Source organism: Chelon labrosus (assembly GCF_963514085.1).
Source record: "Chelon labrosus genome assembly, chromosome: 7".
Classification (NCBI taxonomy): domain Eukaryota; kingdom Metazoa; phylum Chordata; class Actinopteri; order Mugiliformes; family Mugilidae; genus Chelon; species Chelon labrosus.
Window position 1 is genome coordinate 13194340 of NC_140343.1, and position 25614 is coordinate 13219953.

The 25614-nt window shown below is 39.7% G+C and overlaps 2 protein-coding genes across 2 annotated transcripts in view; one reads left to right on the forward strand and one right to left on the reverse strand.

Annotated features, from left to right (window-relative positions):
* Positions 1-604: 604 nt before the first annotated feature.
* Positions 605-3384, reverse strand: cdkn2c (cyclin-dependent kinase inhibitor 2C (p18, inhibits CDK4)). Its single transcript, XM_084547490.1, has 2 exons — positions 3052-3384; positions 605-1541 (listed from the first exon to the last, which is right to left on the reverse strand). Exons 1-2 carry the CDS (start codon positions 3181-3183, stop codon positions 1176-1178), a joined length of 498 nt encoding a protein of 165 aa, XP_084403616.1. The 5' UTR covers positions 3184-3384; the 3' UTR covers positions 605-1175.
* Positions 3385-5996: 2612 nt separating this feature from the next.
* Positions 5997-25614, forward strand: part of faf1 (Fas (TNFRSF6) associated factor 1) — a 56891-nt gene continuing 37273 nt past the window's right edge. Inside the window, exons 1-7 of the mRNA XM_084548103.1 lie at positions 5997-6308; positions 8149-8217; positions 11855-11901; positions 14138-14403; positions 14515-14606; positions 15649-15740; positions 22604-22709. Coding sequence (XP_084404229.1) covers positions 6249-6308; positions 8149-8217; positions 11855-11901; positions 14138-14403; positions 14515-14606; positions 15649-15740; positions 22604-22709 — 732 coding nt within the window. The 5' untranslated portion in view covers positions 5997-6248. The remainder of the gene's footprint in view (positions 6309-8148; positions 8218-11854; positions 11902-14137; positions 14404-14514; positions 14607-15648; positions 15741-22603; positions 22710-25614) is intronic.

The following is a 25614-nucleotide window of genomic DNA, read 5'->3' on the forward strand; positions in this document are numbered from 1 at the left end:
TTCTGCTTTCTGGCTAAGCAAGCCACGTGGAGCAGACTGCAGTCCCCTTTTTCTTGTTGTATTCGTCTTATTTTGAAACTAGTTGAATCAGCCCTTAGACAATGAAACAGAGATCTACAAGCATGGCAGTGTAAACCGCAATCAAATGGGTAGTCATTTCATCACGACGCCACAGCTAACGGTATTGCTGTCAAAGAACCTGATATTATTTTTTTTTGCCGTTTGAGTTCAAAGCCAGACTGAAGTGGCTGTAATGAAAGGGAAATATGTCTAAAAAAGAACAACAACAACTTAACAACATTTTACTCGCATTGCTGAATAATTCATATAGAAACAGGGAGCAGGCGTTTGAGGCCTGCATGGTCTAAAATATCTCCAACGCATGGGCCTAATATTATTTAACTGTATTATTGTTTTGAATTCAGTTTGAGTCCCCTGTTCTCAGTTATATAGGTAATGTTGTCATATTTTCTTCGATTGAAACGAATACAGATAAAGTATACCTTTTTTAAAAAAAAACATACAAACAGTAGTAGGCTACTTAATATTTTAGTTGTTGCTATGAAATGTTAAAAAAATGGAAATTAAGTGTCTCCAAATGTAATAACGAACTAATTATGATTGTTTGGTCGGCGCCACTCCGGTTGCCTCCCATCATCAAAAACTTGGTTGCTAGGCGCCGGGTCAGGTTGGCCCACGCGCTAGCTCGGTCGCAGCGGCTCAGGACTAACCCTCCATCCGATCATGTAATTTCGTTGTATGATGTATAGTGTATAGCCTACGTTGTATAATGACAAATAAAGCACTTTACCTTACCTTTACTTTACCTTTAGCAATATGCATTATCAACGGAGGCGCTAATGACAGCGGTGCCCTTTACCACACTTTATTATGCACAATTGTTTTTATTTGTTTCCTAATTTTATTTTATAGTTATTTAGTATTGTTATTTAATTTTAATTATTACTGTTTTTGTGTATCCTGGGTAACACAGGGTACTGCATATCTTGTACCCTATTGAGCAATTTCACTGACAAAACAGCCAAACAACAACAAAAACACTAGCCTGAGATAGTAGGCCTACTGCCATGACAAATTTTATTGTAAAGCTCAACAAAAGTATTTACCTCTCGTCAAAAGCGCTAACTTGTATCGCAGATATTAAACGAGACTAATTAAAATACAGACCACTCACTTGAGCCAAAATACTGGTCGAGGTAGTTCCTCACTTCAGGCTGAGCGAGATGCCAAGCGGTGAGTCCCTCGTTGTTGGCTGCCCGGGGGTTCGCGGTCTGTATAATAATCAGCTTGACCACCTCCAGGTGTCCCTCCTTGGCGGCCAGGTGCAGCGGCAGGTTTCCCCATTTGTCCAGGAGGTTCACGTCTGCCTGGCCGTCCACCAACGCACGCACGGTTTCCAGAAAACCTTCGCGCGCGGCGTCGTGCGTCACGGTGAGACCGCAGGACGGGTCAGGTATGTTGGGGTCTGCCCCGGCGTTCAGAAGTGCCTTGACGAGCCCCTCGTGTCCCAACTTCACCACCTGCGGACAGAGGTAGGAGCAAAATACACAAATGAGGGAGGCGAAGAGGAAGTAAGAAGTGGCCAAAATATGGGCCGTGACCAAAACCTAACCACTTTTTCAGGCTGTACCCCTTTAACAGCAGTCTCTCTGAACGCAGGGTGTGTAAATGATAAAAATATTAATGGGCGTGCCAGGGCCTGTGCACTGTGAATGCTAGCTCACAAAAATGCCTTAATCTTATTTACTATCCATGTGTTTTCTGGACATGTGTGAAGAGCTATTGTCACTGCAGAATTAATATGTAGCAATAACATCCTTAAAATTTGATTTGCCTAAATGTATGTGTAAATACTTAAATAAAACTGAAACTGAAACATTACAAACCAGTATCATTACCATCAGGAGACAAAATTAACTTGAAAATTAGCACACAAACGATGTTAATTATTATTCTTAGACTATTAATGTACACAAGTAAATGTAATGTTAGTGATGTTTGATTAGTATCTTATTATGGCTGAATATGTGCTTAGTGCAGCTTGTAAAGGACAGTACTAATGATAAAATATGAAAAGGCTGTTCTATAAAGTAAAATAAGAAGGTAATTCAAAGCCTCCTAAAGCTTAAAAAGTACAAGTGTAAGTGAGTATCCTCCTTGTAGGGTAGTTGCTAGCTAAAGAGTTCAAATAGAGAAAAAAAAAGAGTGAAACTATTGTTGGAAGTTAAAGACAAAAGCTATTTCCCCAGAACTATGGCTTCTTTATCTCTTTTTAATGCAGTTTGTCATTAATAATTGATGCATTCGCCCTTCCTTTAGTGAACTATGGTTTGTATGAATTCAAGAAGAAACATCTTTATTGTTTTTGGCAAGTAATACCCTCAGCAGCTATTTCCTCATCTCCACCATTTTGTCTGTCCATGCTTCAGACTTCACTCCAAGCCTCAAATGTTACTCGTCTAGTATTATGCATGTCTTTTCTCACATTAATACTAAAAGTATTGTTACGATTCTTTATTACACCTGCATAACATCATTTTCATGTAGAAATATGTAATCTAACATTATTGTCTTCCTGTTGTGATACTGACCATGTGATAAAATAACTTTTTATTGTTCTATAAAAAACACAAGAGCATTTATTTATATTAATCTTTATAGTTGAAACGATTTCACATGAAATAATTAATTCCGGCAAAACAGTGAATTTTGGTAATCTGTTTACTTTGACTTCTTAAATCAGATAGGCTTCAAAGTTCTTATTCCTGTCTACCAACAACAGATTTTTTTATATAAAAAATATTTATTTAGCCGTTTCGATTTAGAATAATAATGAACAAAACCTGGTGGATGTTTTAAGACAAAATATGAATAGGACTTATATCCTGTAGGCCTAAACCAGCACAATCAAATGAGGAAGTCTAGCAAGCTACTTGTAGCAGTCAGGAAAACAAACATACACATAACAAATTAGATAATATGACTAACTTCACTTGAAAAACGAGCAAATCTGAAAGATTATATGCCAACCTGCAGTGCGGTCCTCTTGTATCTGTTAAGTCCATTGACATCTGCTCCCTCATGCAGTAAAGACAATACACCATGTAGGTTTCCAGAGGCAGAGGCATTGCAGAGCTTGTCAGATGGTGACCCGTCAGCCATTCTTGCGAAAAATAAAAATGAACAAAGAAGATCCAGGTGTTGCAAGTGGCTTTTTGGAAAAATGTGTATAGTCCAGCATGTCAGGGTGATGTTAAATATAGCTATCTCAGAAGCACCTCCCTTCTACCCTTGCATCATGCATGGGCATGATCTGCACAGCCCTTCTTCTGAAACTGTAAAAAACAATTTTAAATGTTTATGATGAACCTAGCGTAAAATAGCACAACAAATATTATTTCACTTAATGTATTTTTATAGAAAACTTTCTTTCTTTGTTCCTTTCTCTCTCCCTTTCTTTCTTTCTTTCAAAATATAATTATAAGTCACACACCCTTTCATTGTTCTGATTCCTTTACAGTAAAGACAAATAAAAATGCTTCTTGCTGCTTTTTTTTTTTACCTTTACTCATGCATATAGATCAATTAATTTTACACCAATGAAAGGAGACTTAAGATAATTATTTATTAGTCTCATATCAGGGAGAGGATTTTTTTTTCAAACCATTGTGATTAATGGATTGAAAGGTGAATCATTAAAGTAAGACAGAAAGCCTTATCTCTATTATCTGCCTAATTTAAAGTCGAAATTAAAATAGATTACAGTACATCAGTGTGTAATAGTCAATGTTAGCATGTTACACACATTTGAAGAAGGGACATATTCAATTTTGATTCTTTTTGGGTAATTGTAGGCAATGATCATAGATTAACAACAACAACAACAACAACAAAAAGCACATTGCCTCCACTGCTAAATCAACACACTGATTCAACTGCTTTCACTGAGTAGGCAGTGGAATGAGTGTGTCATATCGAGCGAGAGGTCCATCAGTATGTGTTTTTGTGTGTCTTTCAGTCCTATAGTGGTAAAATATGATATACACTGTATACCTGCAGCTGTAAAAATTTTGGTAAGTTTGTTTTGGTGTCTTAAATTAGTAATAATGATATCCAAAAACAAAAAACAGACAAAAAAAAAAAAATAACAAAAAAATAACAAAAACAAGGAAGCACAAATCAAAACAAAACAGAAACACCACAAAGAAAACTCACATAAGATGAAAACCATAACTCAAGCCTTCCTTCCTTTATGTAGTTCGTCAGTAGGTGCCATCCTTTTTCTCCATAGCGAGGAAAGCTGAACATGCAACGAAAATAACGTCAATAAAAATAAAGAAATGAATTATCCGACGAAACGGCATATCTGCGCTCACTGTTATTCAAATTTGTGATGTCATTCACTGTCACTTCCCGCTCATTTTCGAAATAAAATGCCGAACTATGAAAAGTGCTTCTGTTTTCGGCGTTCGTTTATATTGTCAGCGGGGGAAAGCGAGAGAGAGAGATGAGAGATGCGAGTCGATGTGCGCCAAAAGATCGCCAAGTCATTGCCAGCCTCCTTTCATTTTTCAAAACAGTCCTCCTTCCGATTTCGATTATCCTCCACGAACAACTGTCACAACGAATATCTTGAACGTCCACATCCTGAATTATCCTCAGTGGCATCACAAAATGTGCTCATCTGAAGTGATTGCAGAGTTTGGGAAGCGGGGTGTTTGTCCTTGCAGCTTAACTGAATAATATTTTTGAAACACTTAACAAAAAAGGATAAGATGGTGTGATTGGGTGAAGCTAAGTGATGGGCGGAAGCTGTCTTTTCGGAGCTTTGGAAAAGAAATGCCCACATTCATCCATTCTCGCGATACAGGCTTTTTATTCCAGAGACCACGGTCATATTGTAGTGTTCTGGTATAGTGTCCTATTTCATATTTTATTATAATTTCCATGTTGCTATCGCCGCTTTGGGAGTAAGATATGTTTTTTGTTTTTTTTTTATAGTGCGATATCATAGGCTGTGGGGAATGTCTTTCATGTCCTCGTGCTGCCCTCTAGTGGGGTCTGCAGCGCTGGACACTAAGCCTGATGCAGCGTATGAAATACAGTTGTCTTGTGCACTTTAAAATAACGTGTACAGTGACTTTTCTATTAATAGAATTTAGTGAGATAAACCCCAAATAACACCACATGAAAAATAAATATTTGATGACATCAGGTCATTTGGGTGGTGCTCCCATCTGTCAGTGGGTATTTAATTAATGTACGATAAAGTCACAAAAGCTGGCTGATTTTGTGCTTTTATTTTCAATTATTCATTTATGGCTGCCAGGGGCCAAACAGAGTTTGTCCAGTCATTTATAAACTGGCATGTGTCGCCAATATGAGTTCAAAGTTTCTGCTCCTGTTTCTCACTACTGCGACACCTGTCGGTTGTCTGTGCAAACTGCACATAATGTTTATAAATCCTTGAATTGCATTTTGGCCTGTTATTATTGTGTGTCTCTCTACTTGGAAATGGGGCGTACTAAAATATAACTCACACCCAGCTAGGCTTATTTTTCCACCTATGTGTCAAACAGATCACGTATCATTAATGCAGACTGCTATGTCAGTGGCCCTCAAAATGGGATGAAGAGGTTTTAAGACAAACCGGGATTATACGATACACATATAGTTAATAAAGGCTAAATGGTCTGTTGCATTAAGACTCGGCATTAAAAGTATGTGTCGATCTCTACAGTTTACATGGTGGGCGATAAATCCTATTGTGGGGACTCTTTTAAGAACTAAATTGGCAGATTAAACATTTTGATGAAGAAAAACAAAGGTCTTTCTGGAAAAAAATGGAAAAGAGAAGCGGCCATGTTAACAAAGCTAAAAGAAAAGTCACCATCGAGTATTGTTAATCTGACGGCCTCTGCTCGAATTTTACCTTCATATACAGTCCGTGAGTTTGCAACATCTGCAGCCACTTTACGTCCTGCCGTAAAGCAATGGACTAGCTCACAATAATGATATGAGATAATCGAACAGTTCGCCGTTACTTTACTGAATTCTGTCCACCGGAGGCTGTTAAATCCAGATAAAGTTTGATATTTCCAATTTGCCAACCTTTCGCTCGTCGCCACGCCAAAGAAAACAGTTTTATTGATACTCAGTGCCATTCTGTGGGGCGAGAAAGCGGCGAGAGCCAGTGGAAGAAGAATTGCTTTTAGCCAGTCATTGCCATGGCCTCCCAAAGCGGCGATAGCAACATGGACAGAGAAATGATTTTAGCCGACTTTCAGGTGTGTCTCCTTTTGTGTCCATAATATTGTATTCAGTGTGTAGCAGTCTGTCTGACGTTGTTAAAATGGTTAGGGCTGCTGTCAACAAGGCTGCAGTCGTAAACAGCAGAGCTGAGCTGAGCTCTCTGTGGTTAGCATACTAAGCTAACAAACTGACAGGTTGCTAACTGATTCTGAATACACTTATTAGCTGTATGCTCGCTAACCACACAGCGGTTTCCTAAAGCTGCCGATACAAACTGGGGAATAATTAGTGTTTTTTCGCTGGTTTCAAGTTTGACTACTTGACAAATAACGATGGTCTAACTGGAGAGCTGCGGCGCTCACGATGGCTGTCAGCTTGTTTACATATTCCCGTTGTCTTTTCAGTGTTTTAAATCCTCGCCAGAAACGGTGTCACCTTCAAAGACGCCAGGTGTTTAGTCCAGTTTGCATTTGCATCACAAACAGCATTTACCCTCGGGACAAATAAAGTCTATCTATCTATCGCCTTGTTGATTTACATTGGCATTTAAACACAAATTTAACAGTAACTTCTGTAAAATATGCACTTAATTAATAATAGACCTCCTCTTTGGTAGCCTACTTCTCACGAGTTTGTTATTTTGGCCTTGTATTTTTGCAAGTTCACTTTAATAATGTTTGACAACTGGCCTAGCCAGCACGGTGGTATAGGTTTTGTTTTGGAGTGTAAATGACTGTCTGTTGTTTAACTAGGTCATCAATATCAGAACATTTACACACTTTTCAAACTAGTTCATTGAGTCAAAACTAAAATATTTTTTGTCTTTGCACATGTAACTGAAATCCACTTCTGTTTATACTCGAAAAGAGACATGACACTTGCCCTGTAGCCTTTGGTCTCGTAGAGCGCAAACATTGCGCTAATATTTGTAATTCTTAAGTCAATCTGTTTATCTCGGATAAGATATTAAGGGTTATGCGTCACTGGGGAGTCTGCTTAATAACTGTGGCAGAGGTAAGCAATATCAAAGTGCAGTGAGGTGCATTAAACAGGAAGTGTCTTAAAATGGATAAACAGTACTTTGTTATAGTATCAGGACAGCCCTTAAATCTGCCATGTGCGCTGTCTAATTTAGACTTTTCCACCGAGCGTCCTTCTATGTAAACTTTGCATTTTATTCTACATATTCTTCATTTGTATAAGTGGTATAAGTTTAATTCCATTTGTTTAGATTCTTAATAGATCTAATATGGATTAAAAAAAAATATTTTACAAATGTCTTAAAACTTCTGGTAAGCAGCAGAGATGTTACATCATCACTAGCTCCTAACCCTGACCTAAATAGTCTAAATGCATGTCCACAACGAACGAAGTCAGGGTTACTAATCTAACACCAAAGAAGCTTTTGGCACTATCTAGTCTTTGCTAAAGAAAAATCCACAGCATTTCTACAAGGTGCAACCCCTTTGTTATTTTATAGACCAACTGAGCGGAACTCAAAATCTCTGTAGAAGTTTAAAACCATTTTTCTAGTGGTGTTCAAGTGGTGTATCCTGAGCCAGTTTTGATGTTGTAATGCTTTCCTCATCATGAACACACCTTGTTTGGCATGGTTTGGAAACTTCAGGAGACTTTTTTGGGTCTATCAGTACAACTTCCAGCAGCAGAAATGTACAGCTACTAGTATCCATAATGTGTTTTTATGCATGTTAAGCATAGTCATTAAAATATATTGCTGTTGTTTTGATTCTTCCTCATGTGTTTTGTTGTAAAATGTTTATGTAACATAATTTACATGTTTCATATAACAAACTGGAGTCAATCTCATATAATATATTTCTGTCTCATAATTATATGTTTTTTTTCTTCTCACAGGCTTGCACTGGAATTGACAACATTGCAGAGGCAATCACTCTGTTAGAGCTTAATAACTGGGATTTAGTGGTAAGTTCATTATCTGAAGGCTTTGGGCTTTTCTCTTAGACATGCAGGCTTAGTTTATCTGGAGTACAAGTTCGAGAGAGCAGTTGATGTCTAATAGCACACACAGTAATTTATAATGGCCAAATCCTTTCTTTGTTTTATTCAGTGTTTTTTCTTAAGCAGGCCACATTTAGGCAGGTCACATCTCACCCAGGGTACTATGAGGGTGAATTTATCCTGAGAGGTTTATTAGTGAATGTTGTGCTTAGAGATACTGTGAGTAAGGATGCGTCCTGCCAGTCCTGATGAACCCCTTAACAGTGAAATGCATATTGGAAGGTGCAGTCTATATTTAGACTGATGCTGGCAGGAGCTCAAATCAGCCAGGACAGACAGTGAGAACGAAACTCACTGCAGCTGTAAAGCTGATGGCTTGCAGTTCCTCTGCAATAGGTTTTGGTTTTTATAAAAACATACCTGCTGCAGTGTTTCCAACAGACAGTTGTTTAGAAGAGCAGAAAGTTATGCAACTGGTTTTGAGATTAATTCACTGTTTAGATGATGATCTAAACAATATACATTCATTAATTTTCTGTGGGAAAATACTACCAGGTTGTGGTTTTCCTTTAAATGTTAAAATTTTATTCCAGAAAGATTTATCCAAAGTTCAAAATGGGCAAACTGTAAATGGACCGCTATAACTAGCTTCTCCACTGCCCATGGAGACGTCCGTCATATTGGTCTTAAACTATATTGCCATATACATTTCATGTTTTACAAACATAGTGCCTTCCTTATGCTCTTCATATTTATCAAGGTTCCCCATTGCTAGCTGTCATTAACAAATATATTTCCATAATAATAATAATAATCCCACTTCAGTCACCTTCTATGCTCTGAACATATGTTGCAGTGTACTGATGAGCTCCCTTCATGCCGCTTTTTCTCTATAACAAACACCAGACTTAGTGCACCACCTGATTTGATTACTTAATGTATATGTCTTTATGTTTTAATATAAACTGTATTTTCTGAAATGAAGATAAGATTTTATTTGTCACATGCACAGTTATACATAGTACAGTGCACAGTGAAATGTATTAATGAATCCAAGACAACAGCTTTTGGTTTTCCTAAGTAGCAAGGCAGAGAGTAGACTTTTTTCATACTACATTTGTATCTGAGCAATAGTGCTTTTGGTACACATTAGCTGCTGAACATGACACTATTTGCAGAACAGCATATTGTTTCATTAAAAGCTTGATGCCTTCACAATTCACATTTTGACTTCTCAGAAGGAAATGCACGGTACTAACGGTTAACAAGGGCTCTGTTGTGTTCTGCTGTCCATTAAGCCAGGGAAGTGAGACGGTGAGCTAGCACGCACAACAACAGGACCATACGTAGATTTGCCATTCATCTGCTGGGCAGAAACTAGTTAATAACACAAAAAGGATTTTCTAACCTCTAAACAAACAGAATAATTATCGAAGGGGCAGCCACAGCTTAATCAAAAAGTGGAATTTTCCGTTGTAAACTTATAAACAATGAGGAATGTGTGGAATTTGGTAAACTGCAGACACGCACATTAGTGAGACCAACGATCATTGGCTGCATTGGAGGTCAGCCACAAGATATATGCGGCACTAGGAGGAAACAAATCTTTGCCTCACAAGCATGTCAGGCAGCATTGTCTTGGTATGAACCCTATTAGTTCATTCATTTTTAATATAAGACCCTTAAGTTTCTTTTAAATCAAATCAGATTTCCCCTACATTTTATTATCGCACCAGCACATGCAACACTAACTTTAGCAGGCTTGTTTTTCAGTCTATCATACTGAGTGTTCGAGACAAATCCAATCAATTGTCCCTTCAAACAAAAGCACACTGCAAAGCTGACACCGTATACATTTGTCCTTTCAGCTCTCTTTGTTCTGATCTGTCGTCCTCTCTGAATATTCCAACACTGTCACGTTTTTACAGGGTTTGTTTGAAAACCTTCGAAAACATCACACACTCCTTGTGAATCTGACAAACAAAATGTTTCAGAGTTAGCCAATATAATTAGTAATTTTGCCTGGTTATATGTGGAGTGATTAGTTGATCCAACTAGTCATCTTAACTGGTAATTTAGTTGCCGCCAAAATAATACATAAAAATACACACATGGACAAAATTGTTGGTACCCTTCCGTTAAAGAAATATAAACCCACGGTCACTGAAATAACTTGAAACTGACAAAAGTAATAAGAAATAAAAATTTACAGAAAATTAACTAATGAAAATCAGACATTGTCTTTCAACAATTGTGATTCAACAGAACCATTTTAAAAAACAAACTAATGAAACTGGCCTGGACAAAAATGATGGTACCCCTAGAAAAGATTGAAAATAATTTGACCGTAGGGACATGTTAAACTAAGGTGTCCTCTAATTAGCATCACAGGTGTCTTCAAACCTGTAATCAGTCAGTCTGCCTATTTAAAGGGTGAAAAGTAGTCACTGTGCTGTTTAGTGTTCATGGTGTGTACTACACTGAACATGAACCACAGAGTGTGAGAGTTCTCCCAGGAGATTAGAAAGAAAATTACAGACAAGCGTGTTAAAGGTAAAGGCTGTAAGACCACCTCCAAGCAGCTTGATGTTCCTGTGACTACAGTTGCTCATATTATTCAGAAGTTTAAGGTCCACAGGACTGTAGCCAAGCTCCCTGGACGTGGCTGCAAGAGAAAAATGATGAAGAGAAGGATAATACGAGTGGTAACCAAAGAGCCCAGTACATCTTCCAAAGAGATTAGAGGTGAACTCCAAGGTCGAGGTACATAAGTGTCAGATCACACCATGCGTCGCTGTTTGAGCCAAAATGAACTTAATGGAAGACAACTGAGGAAGACTCCACTGATGAGTTGGAATTCGCTCTAATGTATATTGACAAGCCACAAAGCTTCTAGGAGACTGTCCTTTGGACAGGTGAGACAAAACCGGAGCTTTTTTGGCAAGTCACATCAGCTATATTTTCACAGATGCAAAAATGAAGCATCCAAAGAAAAGGACACAGGATCAACTGTGAAACATGGACAAGGCTCGGTTATGTTGTGGGGCTGCTCTGCTGCATCTGGCACAGGGGGATTTGAATCTGTGCAGTGTACAGTGCAATCTCAAGACTATCAAGGCATTCTGGAGTGAGATGTGCTGCCCTGTGTCACAAAGCTTGGTCTCAGTCGTAGTCCACCAACTGGATAATGACCCAAAACACACAGCTAAAAATTCCCAAGAATGGCTGAGAACAAAACATTGGACTATTCTGAAGTGGCCTTCCATGAACCCTGATCTGAAATCCTATTGAACAATTGAAAAGCATTGTCTGATTTTCCTTTCAGTAAAATTTTATTCATTATTGTTTTTGTCAGTTTCAAGTTATTTCATTGTCCATCGTGGGTTTTTATTTCTTTAACGTAAGGGTACCAACAATTTTGTCCACGTCTGTACGCTGCACATAGTCTCTTAGTAAATAGTGCTCATAGTGAACTTGTTTTTTGTGTATTTCCTGATGAGAAGACGGGATATGGTGAACTTTGTGGTTTTGGAAGCTGCTAATTAAAACACAACACTAACATTATATTGTGATAAATAACTGACTTGTGTTGTCATTACAGGCAGCTATCAATGGCGTGATACCACAGGAGAATGGGATCTTACAAAGGTAATGACCACATTGCCACACATTTACTGTTAACCTGAGAAAATATATCCTCTGACATTGCAACACAGTAGGATGCTACCTGAGGTCATGCACATCACATATGACTTTCATTGCTTTGTGGTATTTTTGTCGCACTAGAAAGATCATGTAAAGGAGTTTGAGAGAATGCCAAAGAGATATGAATAGCTGGGTATGGGGCTTAGCTATATATAACTAGGGGAATATGTGCCTGCAGCACCGATGCACTTCTAGAGGATGGATGCGTGTTGCAAAAAGGAAATGAAATACTGAATGAACGTCGAAGTCTGATTGTATTAACAGGAAATCGAACTCCCCCACCCCACACTATGACTAGGCTATGTGAACTTTAGCCATGGTTATAGTGGGTGCAATTTGTACACCACTTAAAGTGTGCAGAACTTCATCACATATCATGAAATAATATTTGAATGTTAAATCTTAGAGGATGCGCTCAGTAAGTAGATACATATACCTATCCATATACATACATAAGCAGCAAATTACACCAAAATAGTGGCTACTGAGTTGGAGGGTATTGCTCCTGCCGTTGTTTCTGTTCTGTTGTTTAACAGAGGAATAATATAAAAGACTGCAACTGCAAGGAAACTTTCTGCCAAGAATGGAGTGTACACAGTTTCTGAATAGAAAAGGTTTCTTTAAGAGTCTTTGTGCCCTTCACTTTCCTTCGACGGTTAGTTGACACTCATGAATGAACTGAGCTAATCTTAACCCTCTCAAACTGGAGACATTCTGTTAAACCGTTTTATTTTGTGTACACACTTGTGTGCATGTGTGCACATGCATGCATGCGCTGTAGTGTGCTTAAGGCCCTTGGGCCATGAGAATATTGCTGGTCTTTCTCGAGGGCACACATTGCTGTGAATGGAGGCTCGCTGACCAGCAGCCAACCCATTTACTAAGTGGCTGGCATTGGTAAGAGTAGACTGGCGTTGCCCAGTAAACAGACGTTGTCGTGACCTGAGCTGGGGCCAAATGCATTTTCAATTGCTGTTTTGGGACACCTCTTGAAATGAATGGGACAAGAGTGCCATCTAGCTGTAGCAAAGCAGGAGACTGCACCAGCCACCGCCAACATTTTAACGGTCTATAATAAACTGTGCCAAGTTTAGGTGAAACTGCAGTCTGAATCCTTTTTTCATATGTAGAGCCACTGCTATAACCTAGTATCTGTTCCATACACCTTCAAGAAATGAATGAATATTCTCATCAAGATCTCTGTCATTTCCCCTAGCACCCCACGATACTTTTGTGGCAAGTGCCAGTTTTATTTTGGGCCAGATACTGTTCCGATAGTCTTCAGCTATTCCTACTGTGACCATTAAATATGCTATATTTCATGTCGTTACATGAAACTTTTGTTGGTAAATCTCTATTAAGGGTACAAAAGGGTTTGTGCGTTTGTCATTTTACACTATCACAGTTTTTTGATGCTTTAATGTCGCAATGAAGTTCTACAACCATCTAGGTGTCAAATAAAGTTAGGTCCCAGTCCAAGTTAGTTTCGAATGTAGGCATTACGTGCAGAAAGTCAGCGTCTGTAAAGTATTAAAAATGAATGAATGAAGATAACGTTTAAATGTCCAATAATATGAGAGCCCCTGAAAGTTGAAACTGTCTTAAAAAATGGTTGCAATTCCCACACCTTTCCTCCAGTTTATATGTGTCAATAGAGTGCTTTGAAATGACTGCATTAATTTGTTATTGAACACTGAACATAATCGTGAAGAAGCCCCATCCACTATACCATTCTTTCTATTCTATTTGTTTGGTTGCTCACTTAGGTGGCTCTTCGAGGAGAGTTATGATATGTTTCCATATGCTTGGATCTTAACGTCTCTCCCGATTGTTCCAGCCTGTTTGTGTAGGTTTTGTGGCAGTTGACCTGTGCCTCATGACAGTGACCTCATCAATGTTGTGGGCCAAATAGAATAGAGCCTTTGTTTAAAATACTGACTCTGGCACTGTGCACTTACAAGACAGTTGCTGTGCACACTTCAAGAACAAAGGGCACACTATGCTCATGGTAAAGAGGAAAAAGATTTACTGTGTTGTGTGAAGTATGGGTCATATGATGAGGAAGCCTGAGGGGACAAAACGTGAGCAGAAATATTCGCCTGTCCTTTATGACCTTTGACAAAATATTATGTCTTTAAATTATCACATGAAGACAAGTAACCTTGTCACATTTGTGCAGCAACTTTTCCAGTGAGGCGAGCCAGTCCTCCAGTTACGGACCTCCCAGCCATGCAGAAGCAGCCGATGCAGCAGCAGGAAGTGCAGTTCCTCCCGCCTCTTCTTCGTCTTCATCCTCTTCTCCTCCATCATCCTCGACCTCAGCTTTTTGCCCCATCAACCCCACCTCCCGACACATTGTAGAGCGTCAATCCCGAATGCTCAACTTCAGAGTGGAGTACCGGCAACGCACTGTAGAGCTGGTGCTCGAGGAGGCTTGCACAGTTGGTGAGCATCGCGCACACACGCACACTGATCTACATGTACGTAATATTTCCTGAGGGGTAAGCAGTTATTTTTCCTCCTCACTGGATGTCTTTGTCCAAATCCAACTCACAGGAGAAATCAAACAAATCCTTGAGACAGAGCTTGGTGTTCCAGTGTCCAAAATGCAGCTGAAGGGATGGAAGACTGGAGATGTCTCTGACAGCGTGAGTTTATTTATGTCACAAACATACAAGTGAAAAAGTGGGAAAAAAAAACAAAACACGATGAGAATATATAGAATATAGCATACAGTTCCGCTTAAAGGTTTATGCACCCTTCAGAATCTTCTACATTTCTGCATAAAAATGACTTAAAACATCAGGAGTTTATGTAGGGAAACCCACCAGCAGCTCAGAACTGAAGTGGTTCTGTTCTGAGGAATGGGCTAAAATTCTTCCAAACCGCTGCAGACGAGAGAAGTTCTTTTTCCCCCTTAGCCGATCTTTTTATATTAAGTACTGGCCGATCAGAATGCCTCTAGGTCAATTCTCCTAGGTCATGTGTGCACCGTGCGACTGTATTAAGTCCAACAAATGGTGCTGTCAAAGCTAATGTAGCGAGGAGACAGTAGCTCGTACATATATATATATACATATATGTGTGCGTGTGTCATACTATAAAGACGTTTTGACACTACCAGCACGTGGTTTTGGTTCATGGCAGACCTAAAATAAATAAATACAAAAGGTCAGGCTTAATTGAAGCTTTCAGATATGATCATTTTAAAAATGCCTGGTTCGATCCCAAAACTGATTCCCCGATACCGATCGGGACATCCCTACTGTAGACAACTCTTAACCAGCGGTCCAAAACATTAAGTTGCAGTTATTGCTGAACAAGGGGGATCACACCAGAAAATAAAGGTTACGCTTCACAAATATATAATGTTGTAAACTATATAATAAGTAAATACACAAGTATGATATTTCTGTTTCATTTGTTTAATTGAGTTGTCGTTGTCTACTTTTAGGACTTAAAAAAATCCAACTGTTTTATGCAGAAATGTAGAAAATGATGAAGGGCGAATACATATATATATATATATATATATATACACACCTTTAAAATATTACTCAGAATATTTTTAAAGACTGCCAATTATTGGTTCTGATGTACTGAGCACAAATTCCTCACTCTCTCTCTCCAGCTGTAAACCGTTTCATTTAACAGAACCATGTTGAATTTGTTGTGTGTGTTTGTAATCAGACGCTGCTGAGAAGTTTACACTTGCCCAAGAACAACAGCCTGTATGTCCTGACCCCAGACATTGCACCTACTGCCAGCACCAGCACAAACAGGTATACCACTCTACCATAAGCCCTCTTCCTCTTTTTATCATACACTGCACATATACTGAATGGTGTTGTGTGGGTGCAGTATCCAATAGTGAACACCAGGTGGTAGTCTATGTGCACGTATAAAGGAGCAGCACTCAGAATCCATCCAGCAAACACAATTTTCACTGGTTTATTAAGAGACATTTGACCTGTCGTGCGCATTCATTTTCTCATATCCATTGTGACATTTTGAGAGGAGCGTCTGCTGCCACAATCTCTGTGTATTGTGTAAATAATAATTTCCTCTCCCTTCTTTGTATTTTCTGTCCTGATATTGTTGCTTGCTGAGGGCTGTTTTACATATTGGTCTTTAGAGGCTTTATTTACGGTATCCACACTTCAAATCTATTATTTATCCTTTTTTTTTTTCTCTTTTTTTTTTAATCGAGGCAGTCTGTTATATTAGTGTTCTTACCCAGTGACAAAAGAGAGAAGGCTTCATGAAGTCAGTGTTTTCCATCCAGTTGTTGTTCTGCTTGTCTTAGTGAATGCCTGCCAATATTAGCAACCTTTCCATCTGAAATGTCAGGCAGCTCAGTGTAAAGTCATAGCTGTAATACAATCATAGGTGGCAGATGAACATGCGATTGTCCTTTCATAAGTATCAGGTAAACGCCATCCAAAAATAATATTTCTCATTTCGTTTTATCTGCTTATTGTAGAACGACCAAGATAAATTTTATTTTGGGGGTCATCAGGCTCCTAAAAATGAGTACAACGGTCCATATTTTGGTTCTGGGTGTATGTTTTTGCGTTAGTTTCTTGCCATATATGCTGTGCATTTGTGTGAGTGTTTTGCTGGATGCTGTATCTGTGGTTTGCAGACATTTCTTGGCAAAATGAGAGTTATGATGAGGATTCAAAGTGCTGCTGCTCCTAATATTATTAAAGGAACTGGGTCATATTTTTAGAAGGAAACTTGAATTATGCACTCTTGAAGTTAGTACATATTTTTGAATTTAATGTTTAAGCAATGCTGCAATGCTAGTTGGCGTTCATTGAAGATGAGAACAAACAGCTAGGTAGACCTTCAGGTTTATTTTCAGTCAAAGCAGGAGTAGTCTTTAAAAATTTAAAACCAGGGAGGCTTTTTGAAATGCTTCTTTAAGGTCTTCTTTAGTTTATAAGTGTTTAGTTGTGATTCTCAATAAAAATTCTACAATCCAGTTTTGTTTAGGAAAGTTGTGAGTTAGTCATTCATTCTGCAAACCATTGTTTGAGTTTATGGAAATTTTCCATTTTATAAAAAAGGAAATTGGATTGGATATTTTCAAAAAATTCCCCTGCCACTCCTCACAGGCACACATCCTTTATTACCCAGAGCTTTCAATAGTGTTACAAACAATGGCCCTAATTTACATGGGCCATTAAATGTAAAGGAAACAAGCATCCAGACTTCAGCAGAACGCTTGTAAAAGACATCATTTGGCAGTTTGCATTGCCTGCTAGTTAGGCTAAGTGGCATTTATATTGTGTTGGCAGCTAATGGCCATCATCTCCCCAGTCTATCCTCTCTTGCTCTCTCTACCCTGCCTCTCCTCATCTTCTCACTCCCATACTAACTGCTGTGTCTTTTTAGCAGCACCGTTGCCATGTCTCCAAGTGTTATCGATATCATTTTGGGTGTCAGGAGCTCATTATTCTGTGGCAGCTATTTTAATGGCGGACAGTTGGGGCTGAAAGGAGTGGGTGGGCTGCTGCAAATGCATTTGTGTATAAATGTGTGTGTGTGGTGGCCCTGCTGTCATACTGGGAGAGGATAGGTGACAGATCACAGAATATGAGGGGAACAGTCCCCTGTAGCGAGACAAAACAAGCTGTTAGCTAGCAGTAAAAATAAACTGTGGTCACACCATATATCCACAGTAGGAGTAATATGTGTGCAGTATCTGTAAATTTGTTGCAGTAGACAGAGCTCAGTGGCAGTAAAGGGCCTCAGCATAAAGTTTGCAGAAAGGAAGTACACATTGTCAACGCCACGCCAACTAAAGTACTGCTGTACTGCTTAATATTACATATTTTAACTTTTCCATTGTCAGTGTTGCTGAAAGTTGGGGCTGTTAATCCACTTGTCACAATTTATTGTCTTTTTTATTACAAGAAATTAAATTATTTCTTTGTTATCTTAAAAAAAACTTCTCAAAATATGTCCACTGTACTTGGCTATACAGCTCACTGCCAGTCTGTCTATGCATTACATACAAATGTTGTGTCCATGGCATCAAATTTGCTTTCCTCTTTTCACAAAAAAAAAATAAATATATTGATTATAATCATCCAATTAACCACAGTAAATCTAAATATAACAGAAAATGTAATTACTAACATTATGTAGATCATTTTCCTCAAAGTTCTCTGTTTGTTTGTCTCAACTTGGATGGCTGTTGCACGCTCTAAAGCCATTTTCAAACATGCACCCGGTAACAGTGTTTGCCTCAAACATCCACACAGTCAGTTGCCTTTTTATTAGCTCCACTTGTACAATCTCGCACAGTTTAACGAAAAAAATTTAGTGCTGAATTCTTTTGTTTTTAAAGTTTATTATTTCTTCTAGTTGTGTAAATTTGTGTACATTTGTCTTAATGTGTATTTGAACATAATTCAATCCACTACAACGCTACGTCTAAATCTACTGCTAAAACTTAAAACTTACACCCATGTGAATTGAACATTTTAGGCAAGAAAAACTAGACTTTAGATTGCAGGTAATAAAGCGTACACTCGGCGTATGAGGTGGCACAGTTTGGAATTCAAAACCCAAGTTTCTTATACACATCTCAGTTTGTTTTTTGGAAAACACAAAAGGAACATTAAGGAAGAAGAACATCTTCATTTGTCACACAGGTTCTCTCAATTCATTTGTCAAATTAAGTTTGTTGTCCTTATTAGGACGTGTACATTTTCAACTTTGACCGTGCCTTTGACGATAGACACTATAACAGAGAGCAGCACATGGCATGTTTAAGTTAAGTTGCACATGACCTACTGTGGTTTACAAGTAATTATGAATTTCCACTTTAGGAAAGTAATGTCAACTTTGTGTATGCTATAAAAAAAAGGGCTATATATCTAAATGCTCAAATTGTCTCTGTAAACGTTGTGTTGTAGCTGCTAATGCTGTTGTGTGAATGTATGACTGTCCTTACTTTTCTATTTTGAATGTGCTAATGAAATTATCACCATCTCCCACGAGCTAGTTTGTAGTTGTAGTCTGAAGAGAGACCCCCCCACAAATTTAATTTCGCATTGCTTATTTGCTTCAAATTGTTGCTGAGTAAAAATGCAAATGTCCTATAAATGGTAATATCCCCGGCAATTACTTTGTAGAGCTTGGCTCATGCAGTACACACACACCTAAACCAAACTGACTGATTAAATAGTGCTGCACTGTCATTATGGTCTCGCTGAGCAAACTTCTCTTGGTTGTCTTGTTTGATTAGAAATAAATCTTGAGGCTTTGGGAGATTTTCCTTTGAGCACCAATCCATCTCAGGTAGTTATTTAGTTAGTGATGTGAGGTGCACTTAGTACTGCGGTGTTAAAGCCTGGTCTGGAGAAGTTTTCTATTTTTTTTTCCTGTGGCCATGCTCATGACTGCCTGTGAATACAAGAGGGTGTTGAGGAGGAGCTAATCTCTTGCATAAATGATGAAAGCCTGATGAATATTTCAATGGAGCCTGTTACCTTTCTTGTTTATTCTCCGCTCCAGCTCCCAGAAAGCGCGTTTGCCAGTGAAAGGTTATATTAATTTGAACTCTTCGAAATTGCAAAAATGATTCATTAGAATTTGTAGGCTTTTATTGCCGCTTCCTGTCCCCTGACCTCTCCCTCCGTGTGTCAGCTATCCAGTAGCAGATACACAGATGCTTTTGGGTGATAGCTACCTGGTTAGCTAAAGCACCCCTGATGGGAAGGATCCAGCAGTTAACATGCTAATTAACTTTGGGACGAGATGGCAGACCAAAACAGAGCAGAGCCTGAATGGTTTCGCATTTTTCTGCTTTGTTGTGGATGCAAAATGTGGAGGAGGTAAGAAGACCTTGTGTGCGCTTCATGACCTCCTCTGTATGTATTAGTGGCAAGATCAGTCAGCATGTACCGTTCTGCTCAGTGTGTTTTCATGTTTCTAAGCAGTTGAAACACACATTTTGATATAAGTATAGTATATGTCAGTTTGAGGTTGAGGAGAATACATATGGGACGCTGTGTGTGTGTGTGTATGGGTATTTGTGTTTTGCCGTACATGTCACATAGTGTGCGTGCGTGTGCATCTCTGTGCCTGGCAGTGCTAGTTTAATAAGGTCTAGAGTCTGCTCTGTGCCGCGGGGACTCACAGCTTAGGCGATGGGCTTACCTCAGAATGAAACCAATCTGTTTAGCCTGCTCCTCTCCCCCTGCAAAACGCTCTATTTTTGCTGTCCATAAAGTTAAATGACATTTTCCTCTCAGCACCCTTATGCCATGTCAAGTGCCTCCAGAGATGTTGCAGGCCGACCTAGATGTCACCAAGTGTGTGTGTGTTGAGTGAGAAAGAGACCTCTGAAAGCAGAAGCAAACACGGAGACATCCACATTTCAACCCCTTCACTGCTTGCGGGGCCTGCTTCTATCAGCGGGCGGCAGCTTTGAAAACATCAGCGGGTAAAAGCAGTCCACACTCTAATATATTAGACATGAAACATGGTTGTTTTGTTTATATGTGGACCAGCAGGCCTCTTTAGACAGATGGGAAATGACAAGGAACTGATTACGAATTGTTTTTCTCCACTGAATACGTGTGATGTTTTAAGTAGCTATATTTGTACTAAAAAGCACAATGAGGGATCTGATTTTTCAAAGTAAATGTTGAACAGAACTCCACCCACGCACACACCAAATGGCTTGTCGTCCTGCCATAAATGACTGATAAGATGTTCCTTCTTTGCTTGGAAGGACAGAGTAACACTTCCACTCAGTTTACCCTCTTTCTCTGCCTATTTAGGAGTCTAGCTGCCTGCCAGCACCAGCTCGGGACTGTGTCCAAACATAATCGTGATATTAGCTAGATCCTTATTTATGTGTCCCTACCCCTTCTATTTCTCCTCTCCGCCTCACACACATGCACACCCATCTTTGTCATCCTTCTGCTCAGCCCTATTACATATGCATCCATCCTTCCCGCTCCACACATTTCCAATCTTCTTCAGTTAGCTACAACAAACATTACATTTACATATTGATTTCGTAGTTTTAGTCAATGTAAATATGCTGTCATTACAGTAAATTTGAGCTTCTGTTAACATAAGCTCGTCCAGATCTGCGCAGATTAAGGGTGTGATTGCATAATTAATGTGTGCGCTACATATTAATTCCCTCATCCCTCTTTTTCTCTCAACTCTTCCTCCTCTCCTTGGGTTCTGAGCCCTGATTAAGTGCCTGTTTCGGCCTTTAAGCCTCCCATTGCTATTCAGCCTCACAGACCCAGCATTTGCTCAAAACGCTACTTAACCTCACAGCTTATTGTAAATGAAGCTTCCAAAAGTTGATTCCCCCACCTCCTTTTCTCTAACACTGCGTCCCTGACGCTGGTATAAATTACTGAGTGAGCTTCTGGTGTCTGTCCAGAAACAACATCTCAGAGGAGTGGTTACCTGTGGTTTCTGCTTGTGGTCATTGATCATACTTTGAGAAGGAAAGATGAAAAAGAAAAAAGACACAAAACACAAACCCCTACACAAAACATGCTAATTTTAACAGATTATAAGGAAACTTTATTGATAGAATATTTAATCAAGTTCTCTATTCATTTTAAGATGTGAAATAATAATAATCTCTGCCATTTCTGCATGCTGCTGCAAACTGCAATTTCCCCATTGTGGGACAAATAAAGGTTTTCTTATTCTTATTCTTAGTTTTCTATGGCAGAACTTAAAAATGTCTTCATTCACTAGTTTTGTCTGTGTGTTTATTACTTTGCGTTTCTGAAGTTTCTTCATGCTAAAAAGGAGTAGTGGAAAAGCAATACATACCCTTTGACATGCCCTCATCAACAGGTCTCTAGGTCAGTTTACGATAATCGTGGCTTTACAATTATTAGCATGCTAGGTGGCTAAAGTGTGTTTTTAATAGGGATGCACCAAATATTTGGCAACTGAAAATTGCCAAAAGACTTTTATCGCCGTAACAACACGGCCGAAACAGTCAGTCTCCATTTTCGGTTTCGGCCAAGAATTTTCATTTCGGAGCATCCCTAGTTTTTATATTGTCGCAATTTCATATTTTGGACTTTGTTTAGATATGTGTACAAAGTGAGAAATGGACCATTCTCAGGGACAAGTTGGAGGTACAATTATTAACTGTGAAGTTGTTGGTATTCACTTAGACCCATATCAGATGTTGAAGAAGTGAAAATCTTGCTTTTCAGGTATCTTTAGACTTTGTTGTTAGGAAGGTGCTGAAGCTACTCATGGGTTTTTTCTTAATACCCTCCAGGTTTGTTAGCAATAAGGCAGCTTAATGGACTCCATGCTGTTTCTGTGCAGGTGGCCATAGCTGAGGCAGCCTGCTGTGCTGAGCATAGCTCTGGCCAGGCTTGTTAAGACACAACCAGTAAAGTGGGCGACTGCCCCCCTGAGTAGGCACCCACCTCTCTGTAGGCCAGCAGGCTACCACTACTTGACAAGTTTCAGCTTGCCCTTTACTCGACTCTGTCACTCTTAGTGATAATGTTTGTTTTTCTTTGCACCTTTCTATTCTTCCTCTTGCATGTGTTTTTGCAGTGTCTTTAAATTTCCTTTGCAGTGGTCGTTCATATCTCTTACGGCATTTTTTCCTTCCTTCCTTTAGTGCTCTCCAAGAGTCATTAAACCAGAACTTCCTGCTGATCATTAGCCATCGTGAGGCTCAGAGGGAGTACAATCTCAACTTCCCCGGCTCCAGAACCATACAAGAGGTATGACACCGTCACAGCACACAGACAACAGACCAGACCGGCTCTCACAGTCACTTTTTATGCGCAGACACACACTGAGAACGCAAAAGTTCTCACTAATGCACCCACGGACTCTCAAATACATAATATTATTGTACTAGTTTCCAGCTTTCATTCCATTTGCCAAACATTGCTAGTCTATCTCAGCCATCGATTCATTATTCATCACAAATGATCACATTTCAGAGCACATAATTACTCTCACAGCTGTGGTCTGGTACAACCCCCCCCCCCTTCTTCTCCCCTCTCCCCCTACGCTGTGTCTATCTCCCTCTTTCTCAGCAGTCTAGAAGCAGTTTAAATGACTGAACATTGTTTGATCTAGGCATGCAGGAGCAAAGGAAAGAGACAGAGTCCGTTCATTTTCTTCATCTGAAAATAAACAGTAGATCTTGCAGCCTATGAAATATTTATAATCGTGGACCCAGTGTGAAGGCAGTAGACCTCTCTGTCCATTAGTTATTACTATCGCAGCTGCAAATGGATTATAGGGTTAAGGAGCATAACAATATAAGCGTGGGCTTGCTTATGCAGATGAGTTCAGGTCTGCACTCGCCAGCACATGGAAACATACATTACTTCCCTATACTGTCCTGCTCTAACCCCTGTTTGAAGGGAGACCTGAGTAGGGGTTATTTATAATTCAGAGTGTGTAGCCTGCTGCACAGGTGAGAGGAAATGCACTTTACAAAGACTGATCAGATGGGATAGTAAAGTCCTACTCTCAATTACACCTCATAAATTATCGTCATTTGCATTGAATGTATGGGCTTGGAAATATCTGTATCAATTAGTTGTTTCTTGTTATTGTGGTCTTAATTTGGCTTTCTTGAGTTTTAGATCAGTTTAGAGTCCGCCTTTGAAGGTTGCCAGTCATCCAAGTCATGGTATATCCAAAAATCAAGCTGAAACCAACGCAACGACACTTGTAGAGACGCTTGCTTCGACACTTATCGAAGTAACTTCTTCACTTCTAAAGGACTGGTGGGGAGTTTTGGTTTAAATAGGAACATCTCTACGTGTTGACCAGAACTGAAGAAGCTACTTGGATGAAATGTCTTCAAGAATCACTACATGATCAGTTGCCCTTCTTTCAGCTTGTTTTTTTGGATGGATCACTTTAGAGTCTCCATTTTTACATCCTGACCAGTTATTTTCTCATAAGCAACAGTAGATCACATGCCTCCTCCTTGTTCAGTGCAGCCTCTATCGCTGTGGCCTGGGTCCTTAGTGTGGGCGAAGATTACACTAATAATAATCAGTCTACTTGCAAGGCTTGTAATGGTGCTAATTGAACAGATTAGTACAACCAGCATCTGAACTGGAGGCAGCCTGCCTCCCTGGATTTCTTTTTCTCTTCACTTCGCTCTCGTTTTTTTTTTTTTTTTACGTCCTCGATCATCTCTCTTTTTTTCTCTCTCTCTCCTCTCGGGCAGATGGTTTTGATGAGCACCCACTGTGAACCTTAAGTGTTTCTGCTGGGATTACAAACACTGGGGAGGGGTCCCTGTGGTGTGGGAGGGGGGAACCATGGTCACAGAATGAGGCGAAGGACTGTTGGCTTGGTGGGGGTGCTGTAAGAGGCCATAGGGGATAGAGGAGGGACAATGTGGGCTTAAACAGGCCTCCATGTCGTGGTCTTTTCCTTACACATACTTGTCTTTAGCCATCTCCAGCCCCCTGCAGTGAAAATGAGACCCAGAACTTTAACCTGCATATATCATGTGCATACACCATTTAGGGACAGTCTGAAAAAAGTTCGGTTACCAGCTACAGGTGCAAGCATGATGTTTATAGTGTGTCATATAGTAGTTGTGGAAGACTTTGTTGAATTGGGCTTACTTAAACACGATATAGATGAGGAATTAGATTCTTCATCAAATTCTGATAAAAACAATAACAAGAGGAATGTGTGAAAGATGCAATGAAGAAGTAACACCATATTCAGATTGTCTGACTCCCTTTTCTGCTCACACTGTGTCCACTCACACACTGGGACTCCACTATAGAGCACCTTTCTCTCCCTATTCTCCCTTTTGTCTTAGCTGAAGACTAACCGATGCTCCCTACTTGTGCATATCAATAGGGATGGAGTCTTGTCTTCTTGTTTGTCTTTGCCAAAGACTCTGGCTTTGCCTTGTGGCTCTCAGGGAACTGCCCTTACCCCTCCCTTTTTATTCCTTCATTCTCCATCTCTCTCTCTCAGTGTCCCTTTTCCACCTTCTTTCTTCTCCATCTCTAGAGCTCAAGGCTGTGTAGACTCTGATTGGCATTACCAGACAAGAGTGTGGGGGCAAGTTGCTGGCTAGCTTCTGAGCTAAGCTGGAGAGCAAATGTTTGCCAGGGAAGTAGAGGGTAGAATAGGGATGGCTGCTGGGTCCTGAGTTGTCCGTGACCAGACCAGTTGTCCTGGGGATTTCCCTCATCTACTGCCCCTCGGGGCTGGGCCTGGGCCCCATCCCTGCTCCGCAGCTGGGAGACATATAGGAACGGAGAAAAGGAAGGTTGGATCGAAAAAGGAATGAAAGAAAGGCATCTGGTGCCTAGGGTAGATGAAGAAAGAGCGCAAGAGAGAGCTTGTGACTGTTTAACGGCAAACCTTTCCTTCTCTTTGATTTGCTTCCAGCCAGGGATTACAGGCAATTGGCATTTACAATGATTGGATCATTAATTTTGCCGTGAGGCGTATTGCCCAGCAGCTCAGCACCGCAGCCAGTCTAGCTAATGTTGTATATAACTGGCACATACACTCCTGCCTCATCTCAACATGAACAGACTCACAAATCAGCAACCCTGTATTTGATGTTGATATAAATCCTGTTCTGCTCTGTTAAAGACATTTCCTTTACACTTCACTTTCTGTATG

Coding starts and splice junctions, on each gene's coding strand:
- cdkn2c (XM_084547490.1), bottom strand. CDS start 3,183: ATGGCTGACGGGTCACCATCTGACAAGCTCTGCAATGCCTCTGCCTCT. Junction 1,542..3,051: donor ACAAGAGGACCGCACTGCAG/GTTGGCATATAA, acceptor CTCTGTCCGCAG/GTGGTGAAGTTGGGACACGA.